The sequence below is a fragment of the Alligator sinensis genome, unplaced genomic scaffold, assembly GCF_000455745.1.
Source record: "Alligator sinensis unplaced genomic scaffold, ASM45574v1 scaffold1992_1, whole genome shotgun sequence".
NCBI classification, from domain to species: domain Eukaryota; kingdom Metazoa; phylum Chordata; order Crocodylia; family Alligatoridae; genus Alligator; species Alligator sinensis.
Genome location: NW_005843341.1, coordinates 1 through 10,079, shown reverse-complemented (window position 1 = coordinate 10,079; position 10,079 = coordinate 1). Strand labels below are relative to the sequence as shown.

Here is a 10,079-nt window from a genome sequence, read left to right as displayed (position 1 = left end):
GGATGCAGAGCCACTGCTCCGCCCAGCTCCACGCCACTGCTGCTCCGCCCAGCTCTGCGGGGCCCCCCAAAACAGGGCGATCACCCCAATTCACCCCCTCCCCACACACACACACACACACACACGGGACAGCTCTGGTAGCCATCATGTGGTATGCTAATGAATGCTGTGCAAGGCAGATAGGACAGTTTCCGCGTAGGTCTTTTTGGAGGTAATCAACAGCTCAGCTGGTAATGTACCTGCATTCCTTCCTTTGGAAAAGGCAGACAAAATTCTCTGGGTAAATCTGATCTCTTTTATTAGACCAACTAAATAGTTGGAAAATTTCTTAGCAAGCTTTCAGGTTTAAAAACCCTTCATCAGGCTGAGAAAGCATCTGCAGTTGGTGTGTGCTCTTCCTGGATGGAACGAATAGTAAAGCAGCCAGAGGCTGATAGGCATTTTGCTTTAGGAAAAGCTGTTTAAGAAGAACTTGTAATGAGTGAGGTTTTGTTTTCTGATGGGGTGTTAAATGCTGATAACAGAGCTGATAAATGTTTCATTATCAAGGGTGGAGACCAAACACAGTGTCCTGCTGGGTTTGGTCTCCAAACCCCCCTCAGCTCAGCACTGTTCAAGGGAAGGGAGGGCTGCTCTAGTGCCCCACAGCTTGTAGCCTCAGCCACTGCAGGCATGTGCCTGCTTTTTTGGGATGTCTGTCTGGTTACAAAGCTGATTTAGCCTAGCCAGGTTAGACTAACCTACAAAGATTGAATCAATTCAGGCTCAGGCTTTTTGAATGTCTGTCCCTAGCCTAAGAAATATTCAGCAGCAGCTGGGTTCCATATGCATCAGCAGAGCAAGTGTTGGCAGTAGCCAGGCTGCAAACAATGGCCCACTTTCAGACCATGCTCCATTATTTTGGCTGGCTGCTCCTAAAAGGTTACTGACCCCTGCTCTAAGCCATTTTCCAGGAAAAGACATTTCCCCAACATAGCAAAGAGTTAGAAGCATATCTAGGACTTTGCTAAATTCCAGTTTTACTTTCCATAGGCCAGTTTTGGGCTGCTCTTTGCTCATTATAAAGAGCTTCCTCTATCTGGCCCTAGTTTGTTATGTTCCTTAGTTTCTCCCTTTTTTCATTTTTTTTTTCTTTGAGTGTCATTTCTTTGTGTTTCATACTGATATGACCTTTTTAAACATTAAAGTGAGCATTAGATAAAATTTATCTGAATGGTTTAACTGCACTGCTGTCACAACTTCACACCACTTAATGCAATGCATACCATGCTCAGATCTCCACAAATATAGTAAACAGTCAGTACATTTGAAATAAGCTTAACTCTGGACATATTAACATTGTTTTGAATACAATCCCCCTACCCACTTTTGTTACTTAACATCTGTACTTCATTACTCAAATATCCCACCACAAATCTGAGATTATTCGAAATCTTTGCTCATAAATGTGGTTACTACAAATATCATAAATTGACTACAGTAAATGCACTATGTTTCTGCTATATCTGCCTGAACAATTAGAACTACCATTCTTAAAGACTCTAGAGAGTTAAAACAAACTTGTGCCCATCTTTACTTCTTGACACAAATACAAATCAGTGTTGGTGGAATTAAATTATGGTGCAAACATTAAATATTAAACTAAAAATAACAGCCCCTTGTGTCAATCTACTAGCAGAGAAGACCTAGTCAGACTGGCCAATATAGAAGAATTTAGAGAAAATGCTGCCTTGTTTTAGCATCCTTAATTCTCTTGATCCTGCTTCCCCCACCAATGTCATCCTATTTGACAAACTTGAAGCAAGAAGAGTATTCCCCTAAAAAAACCCGAACAAAACCCTGCAGATTTCCTTTGTTTGCAGTGTTGCCAATCCCCATGTTTCGACCTTCTGCTCGTGTATAAGATCCTAACCTCTCTGAAGTTTATTTCTAGTTAGTCTGCTTTCACTATAAATAACAAGTGAAAATTTTCATTTTAAAAATTTATTTTTCAAAATCTAACTTTTTTAAATGCATGTTGTACCAAACATGGTGTTTAAACAAAAGATTTAAGGGGAATGGTATGAAATTTCATATAACTGAGTTGTAACATGGTATATACAAACACAAGGCCAAGCACGTTTGGAAAATTAAACATGAAAGTTCATTTTACATTCCAACATTGAAAGTGTTTTTTCCTAGATCATTTTGTGGATTAGAAGTTTCAATCCTAACCCTCACTCTCCTATTCCTTTTAAAAGGCAATTTTAAGGCCTACAGAGTAGAAGTCTTCGTTCTTAAGGCTTTATACAAGGTTTAAGAGGCTAAACATTTCAAGCAAAGTGTCTGGTCTAAACACATGCAGCTAGATTCTTACTAAGAGAAAGAGACTTTGTGAACTAGAAACAAATGCCTTGTGCACAGGGCTACCATACTCACCGAGTTTGGGTAGTTCAGATAGCAGATCTGACAAGGCATGTCCTGGGCTGATGACCTTGTATTCATCTGGCGCGTTCTAGACTTTTTACTTGGATTAATTACATGACACTCAGCAAAAAGCTTCTCCAAGTTGCCATCAAAGTACCTGCACAAAGCATGCAGAAAAAATAGGATGGGTTAAGTCATCGCATGCAAATATTTAATAGGTAATCATCTTCTAAACAATCTGCATTTGAAGAACAAAGACCAGGAGCAGTGCTCAGCAGCATCAGCTGATGGGACTGCAGAATTTTGCTTGCCCAAAGGACACTTTAATCCAGGCTGTCTGAAGCTTAACTTCCAGCAGTTCTGTTTTAGAGTTAAATGAGCTAGGGTCACAGTTACATTTGACGTTTCAGAGGTAATTGGCAACCTGTAACTTTAAAAATATATAAACCTCTCCAGACAATTATTAATTGCTACTCTGGTCAAGACTATTGTAAAGCCTAGATCAGCTGATAAGCACACAATTTGATTTGGGGGCTGGAGCTCCTTTTCTGTGGAAGTCTAGGGGAGTACCAGCAAACTGGCAATTCCCTCAGTATATTTCAGCCAAGCTAGTACAAGCCTGAAAGATGGGACGGTCAGACATTCCCAAAATTAAGTTAGCTGTCACTCAACTAATTCATAACCATGCAAACTTGGTGTTTCACAAAAAAACCTCTGATACTACTGAAAATGAAAAATTGAAACAAAAGCTTCTAGCAATAAAATTCTGATAGGACAAGTTGATTTGAGGTCAGTTAAAGTGAAAGGCAGAAGCAATAACCTCATATGTGGGAGTTAAGATGAGGTAATGATGGTTAGATTTTCTGAAGAGGGCACCTGCTTCATAAATAACAGAATTCAAAGGCAATTATGTATATTGCAGTGACAAACAGAAGATGGCAGAACAATATCCCCGCAAACACCAGAATCAGCCCTGGAAGCATCAGTACTAACAGGCAACTGGAAAAAATAAAAGATTTCAATAAATTCACAACCGAGGAGCACACCATTCCAACATAATTGATCTGAAGGAGCTTAAGTTTTTCCACTGCTCCTTTAACATTCCACATAATTTAATTTCTTTAGGCCCGTCTGCTATACCATAGCCCTTTGGTGCAAGATCCACAAACTGAAACAGAAAAGCACAGAAGTGACTTGGTTAACTTTGTGTGCTCCAGCCTCATCAATGGGTAAGAGATCTGGTAATAATAATAGTTTTCATTTCCAAATGCAAAGACTTCTCCATACTCCAGAGTGAGGAAGAAAATCCAAAGTAGGCCAAGGGCTGGATTCTACTTCACCCATATGATGCTTAAGTAGACTTGAACGCTTAAGCGGGATCCTATTCCACCTTATTCAAGTGCCTGAACAGATGATAATACACTTACTTTTGCAACAAGGCATCCTAGCCCTAAGGCCAAGCCACAAAAAACAGTCAGTAGGAGGAGGACCCTTCCACCTTTCACATTACCAGCTTTCCAGGGACTGGAGGTGGCTAGAGTAGGATTGCACTTAGGTGCTTAAATAGGTAAAAAGGATTTGGCTCCAAACACATATTGCCAAATCCATCTCAAAGAACTCCCCCCTCCCACGTTCCATTTCCACAGATCATCGACATAACTGGGTTCAGACTTGCAGCAGGTGAAGTGGCTGCCAACAGAACTGCTAAGACAATATTGACCATTGTAAGGCCTATCAAAAAGTTGCTTATTAGCCAAAATGTGATGAAAAAAATTTAGCCAGTGTCACCGTAACATTAAGGTAGCAAGAGACCTTTCGCCTAAGACTGTGCCACAATTTGTTTCCCAGATAAATGTAAGGCATTTAAAGCTCAAATGAAACTCAGACTCTATTTACTTAGGGCAAAGAACAAGCAACTTGAAGCCCTCTGGCTTGGTCACAGTATCTCTCCTTGGGATTTCACATTACAGGAACACTACAGACAAGACCAGTCACTGAAGTGGTTAAAAGTCAGGATTAAGGAATCCCTTGTGCTCGTCATGGTCTTTGGAAGGTTTTCCACCAGGGTATATGGCCTTGTACCAGGAATTTACTAACTCTCCTGGTGCAAAGGAGGAGCAGAAGCTCAAGGTGCTCTACAGAAACGAAGTTATAAAATGAACTACTGAAAAATCTCTATGGCCTTCAGCAAGGATTGTGACAAATTAATGCATTATTTACAGGCCACCATTATCACAGCTCTAGAACACTTAAAAACTAGTGAATTTATTTGAACAGCACTTGTGACACTGAAGTGAAGAAGCAGAAAGACTCAGTAACTTGATCACACCGGATATTTGTGGACAAGTTGGAAAATGAACATTACCTCTAAGTCATCCTAACCATTAGACCAGTGGTTCTCAACTGTTTTTGTACCAGGACCCATCTGTAAACATGGATGGCCAGTCCCAACTCAGTACCCCTCACTCCCAACCCACCACCCCCAGACCCCCAGTGTATGTGGCAAGGGGTGGGTGTGGGATGTGGGGGTTCCCAAGCAGCCCCTTGCTGCAAATCTGCCAGCCTGCAAGGGAAAAGCCATGGTTTCCCAATTTTTTCTCCTTTAAAGGAAAATCCAGTTTTAAAGCTTGTTGATAGTTTATCCATGAGTGACCCTTTCATGGATTCTTGCGATCCACTTTTGGGTTGCGACCCATGGGTAGAGAAACACTGCATTAGACAACCTCTCCTCTCTAATCCATTATACAACATTCTAGCATAAGTTTTCTAAATAAATATGCTTTGATGTTTGTAACCAATTAGCAATGTAAAAGAGAAGGCAGCAAGGGAGAAAAACTGTTATTACTCTTCATTGCCCCCGGCACTCCTTTAATAAAAAGTCCTACCACAGAATTTCTACGCCCTTTCCCCCTACAGCATGAGACTGTCAAGCTGAAGGGATGGTCCCTTTGTCAGTCATGAACAACAGAAAGGGAATTCAACTTTAACGCACATCAAGACATCACAGGATCTTCCTTTTGCCTGCAGCAGGTGCAAGTGGCCTGTCAAATCCAAGAGATAAGCAGTGGAACCCATTTCAATGCAAGTGCCACCAGTTAAGAGCTGTCAGTTCTCCTACCCTAAAGTCCCTGGTCATGGTAACCATCCCTTCCCCCCAAAACAGCAGGTTAAATTCAACTCAAGAAGTGATAGCCTAAAAGTTACCATCTGATACAGCAATAGACCTTCCCCCTTCCTTTTTTCTGGCAGAATTGCAAAAGGCAGCTTCTGCAGCTGTCTGTTGGGAGTGTGTAAATGCTCCTGCATCTTCTGCCAGCTTATCAGTCCCTTCAGCAGCTGGTGAATCCCCAGCACACACTTTGTACTCCATCAGCATAACCACTGCAGTGCATGGATGTGCACACACTTTAAACCAATAACTTTCAGCCTCACTGCATGTGAGGCACCCCTCAGAAAATGCCAGCTCTTGTATTTTCATTCATTTTTTTTGACTGTGGAAAAAAATAGTGGAGTTTTTCCACTGCAAAGAACTCAAAACACCCCAATGGGTCAGAATGCTTTTAGCACTATGGATTCCTGTTTGAAATACCTGGGGTTATCTTGTGAATCATGCTTGCACACCTCACAGTGCTAGTGCCACTTGGTATCCTATGGCACCCCTTAAATGATCTCAAGTCACCCTAGGGTTAAGAATCACTGCTTTAGACCCTGGTGGTGGTAGCTGCTGTTTGCTGCCAGAATTTCAGTCGGCAGAACTAAGTCAGCATGGACAAAATGCCAGGCATTTCTGTCCCACCTGTCAATTTTGCCCATAAGGTGCAAAGACCCTGCTCCCTTCAGACTACTGACACAGAGCCTCAGCTAACCTTATTGCAGTAGGATGCCAAACCACTGCATGCTGCCACATTTAGTTTCAACAGGGTAAATTTCTTCCTCATATTAAAGTTCTATAAAGAATCCTTGATCCTTTTTGATCAGGAAACCTCTCTGCTGTTTGAGAGAGCTTTAAAAATACCTTTCTAAATTCCCTTGCGTGCCAATATAAAGTACTTCGAAAATGCAATCTCCGCTCTGAAGTAACTTTTAACAGCTTCAAAAGGGAAAAATTAGTTGCCGTTCTGGAGCTGTTGCACTCTGACTTAACTTGGGTGCTTCCTGTTGCCATACAAACAAGCTGCAACTTTAAAAACTTTTTTAAAAAGGCTTCAGCTGCAAGCATTTTGTTACACTTATATTGCTACAGATCCCTCAGAGATAAGTTACAGCATAGTTATAAATCAGTAGCATGGTCTCATAACCACACAGGGGTAAGTCCCACTTAGCATGGTGGCACTGTAATAGCACGCATTAAGTTAGGAATTTATTTGCAGGTGATTATAACTACCTGAAAGAGGAACTTGAACATGCAAGTAATTCTGGTCAAAATCTCGCATGAAAAGATTAAATGGAAACATAATAATAATAATAATAATAATAATAATAATAATAGTCTGCCCCTCTCTCTAAAAGCATTTAACTTTCACTGATTTTCCCTTACTTTAGTCAACTGTGCCTCTGAATAGCTTACGTTACATCAAGTTAGATGTTAACTTTAAAATGAAATTAAGATTGATTAGACATCATTTAGAGCAAAATCCATACTAATTGTTTCAAGTCGTTCCCCCCCCCCCCAAAAAAAAAATTAAAAAAAAAAAGAAATTGGGATTACAAATCCAGGAAATTCTAAATTCAAGTTTAAGAAATGCAAACTTTAAAGGGATGGAAAAAATACATCTGAACAACTAACTGCTCTGTAGTGATGTTGTCTCATGCCCTTATCACATTTGCTGCAGTTCACTGTTCCTGATCCCAGATTAAACAGACCAATATATTTCTTTGTTTTTCTTATTTTAGCACTACAGAAGCGTTCACTTGGTTCCTTCTGGACTTTGCTGAAGCGTTTCCCTTGTCATTTCAAGCCCCCAAATTATCTAGAAAACACTGTTAGGAAAGAAATGCACGTACTGTTGAAGATGTGAATGTATGGCATGCTTCTTGCATAAGGAGATTAAAATCCTCAATTGCTGCATGCACAGTACAGTACAGTACACAAGCAATGCTCCATTTGTACATGGCCAACAATCTGTCACATGGGCTGTCACACCACCCCTACAGGTTTTGTTTTTATGTACTGTACAGGTTAATTTATAAGTCAGCAGTCAAATGGAGCTTGGCCACACAGAAGTCATCTTAAGATGATCTATGAACAAGCAACTTGGGTCTCTCTCTCTCTCAGGCTTGGGGACAGAGATAAGGCATGTTCCTTTCCTGTGAAAATGCTCCTTTGATTAGACCAGACTGATGTCTTGCTACCAGAAATACAGGTTCAGTATATTCTATTTGGATGTCATTAGAATAATGCATTCTCCTGCCTTATCAGAAAATATCCATTTCTCATCCTGATTTGGGGTCATTACACGGCATTTTGACCTTTCTGTAAGAGCCCTTACAAGTTCTAGCATTAATGCTGGAAAGAGAAACTGCCTGACATCCTGGACTTCAAGGAATGGGCACAGTGGTCCCACACATTAGAGAAATGAGAACAGTCAAAGAGCCTGAGGTATATCCCACAGTTCAGGCTGAGACCTGTAAACAGGTCCAGAGGGGCTGTGATCATCATCATTTCCTGATGGTTAGTGTCTAAAGTAAGGAAGGGGAGATGTCAAAGAACAGGAGGTCTCAGAGTAGAGGGGGAAGAGGAATAAAAGGCTTGCAACTGTTACTTCTGCTTCATCCCTGCAACCATACAAACAGACTCAGGGATGGGCAATTATTTGGGCCCACAGGCCACATAGGGAGTTTTAGTGAGCTGTTGCAGGCAGGGCCAGCATCCCTCTCCCACCCCTCTGGCAGCAACTCACCAGAACTCCTAAAGCAGCCCCGTCCTGTCCACCTGGCTGCGCACCCTGCCCAGGTGGGTCCCAGACTCTGTGGAGACCCCAGGATCCCAGGGCAGCAACAGCACAAGGCTGGGGGCTGGGGCAGAGCCACGATCCATTTGCCACATACCCCTGCCACAGAACCAGTGCCTGTCGCAGGGGCATGCAGGAAGTGGATCATGGCTCTGCTCCACGCTCAGCCAGGATGGGGCTGGACCTGGGGGAGCTGCATCTAGTAGTGGGACAGACAGGCAGGCAGGCAGGACCAGGCCTGGAATCACAGGACGGTGACAGCACAGGGCTCCGGCCCCGCAATGCCAGCCCCGGCCCTGCCTGCCCCACTCTCAGATGCTACTTCCCCAGATCCAAGCCCTGGCCAAACATGGAGCAGAGCCATAATCCTCTGTCCATACACCTGTGACAAGGGCCGGTTTTGCGGGCAGGGGCGTGCACAGAGGAGATTACAGCTCCGACATGGGACTCAGTCCTGTGCTGTCACCACCACCCTGTGATCCTGGGACCTCCATGGAGTCTGGCTGGGACCCTCCCAGGCAGGGCGCAGCCAGGTGGACAGGATGGGGCTATGGGCAGGGAGCTGTTCCTGGGATCACAGGGCACTGACAGCACGGGACCGGGACCTAGGGCAAAGCTGTGATCTGCTCCCCACATGCCCCTGCCCTCAGAACCTATGCCCATTTCACAAGCCACCACAATGTTCAGCTGGAGCCTTTTTATTTTAAATTAACGCTTTCATTAGAGTTTAAATAGTGTGGAAGCATTTCAACTGGAACTGCATTTTTTTGGTCTTTCAAAGGCCATCTTTTTTAAACATTAAGCCTAACTTGATTAAAAGCATGACCAATGTAATCCAGAATATTTAAAGGGCAACTTCTACAAATCTAAATAAAACTAAACAATGTTAAGGAACACTAGAAGTTTTCCCCTGTCCCCCACCTCTCCCCAACAGAAAATAAAACTACCTTAAGAGATTGTTCCTTCATTGTTATGAGTCAAGCACCTAGTACAAGGAACTAGTTGAGGCTGCAGCTAAATCTAACGTCATTGAAGCATTTAGTATTAAAACTGTAGAATTAAATAAATTAGCAGCTGATTCATATAGGAAGTTTACTGCAAATGAAAGCTGCTGCTATTTTTCTGTTCAGTGGGAAAAAATAGGACCTCTAGCAGTACGTCAATGGACCTAAAATGGAAAACCCAGCCTGACTTTTAGAAACCAGCCTAAGTTTATATAGCTGCCGGCCAAGACTGAAGATTCCAGCTTACAATTTTATTTTTATTTTTTGCTTTAAAATCATTAAGAATGCAAAATCCTACATCCTACCAGTGAACGGACGCGGAAGACGGCATGAGAACTGCATCCGAGGGACCAACTGGCGGCTTCAGCAGTGGTGTCTCGAGGCAGGCTTCGGCTTCCTGGACAACGACCCGCACATCACGACGAGGGACATGCTCAGTTGGGATGGGCTTCACCTGTCCCCCAAAGGTAAGCGTGTGTTTTCTTCTAGGTTGGCGGATCTCCTCTGGTGGGCTTTAAACTAGGCTCACCGGGGGAAGGGGAAGATGAGGGCGGGGGAAGCTGTGGACCACCAAACCAGGTGGCACCCACAGAGACAGCCCAGCCTGAAGAAAGAGAGCATTGGGAACCTGCAAGCCGCGGGGCGGCCAGCACTACGGCACAGGTAAGAAATGAAAAGGTAAGAAATAACGGGCCCCTTGGGACTCGGAGCGGGGGGG

The 10,079-nt window shown here is 43.1% G+C and overlaps 1 protein-coding gene across 1 annotated transcript in view; it reads right to left on the bottom strand.

Annotated features, from left to right (window-relative positions):
• Positions 1–2,560, bottom strand: part of ARIH1 (ariadne RBR E3 ubiquitin protein ligase 1) — a 38,873-nt gene extending 36,313 nt beyond the window's left edge. The window contains exon 1 of the mRNA XM_006038406.3: positions 2,419–2,560. Within this exon, the coding sequence (XP_006038468.1) occupies positions 2,419–2,484 (66 nt within the window). The 5' untranslated portion in view covers positions 2,485–2,560. The remainder of the gene's footprint in view (positions 1–2,418) is intronic.
• Between the last annotated feature and the right edge of the window lie 7,519 nt (positions 2,561–10,079).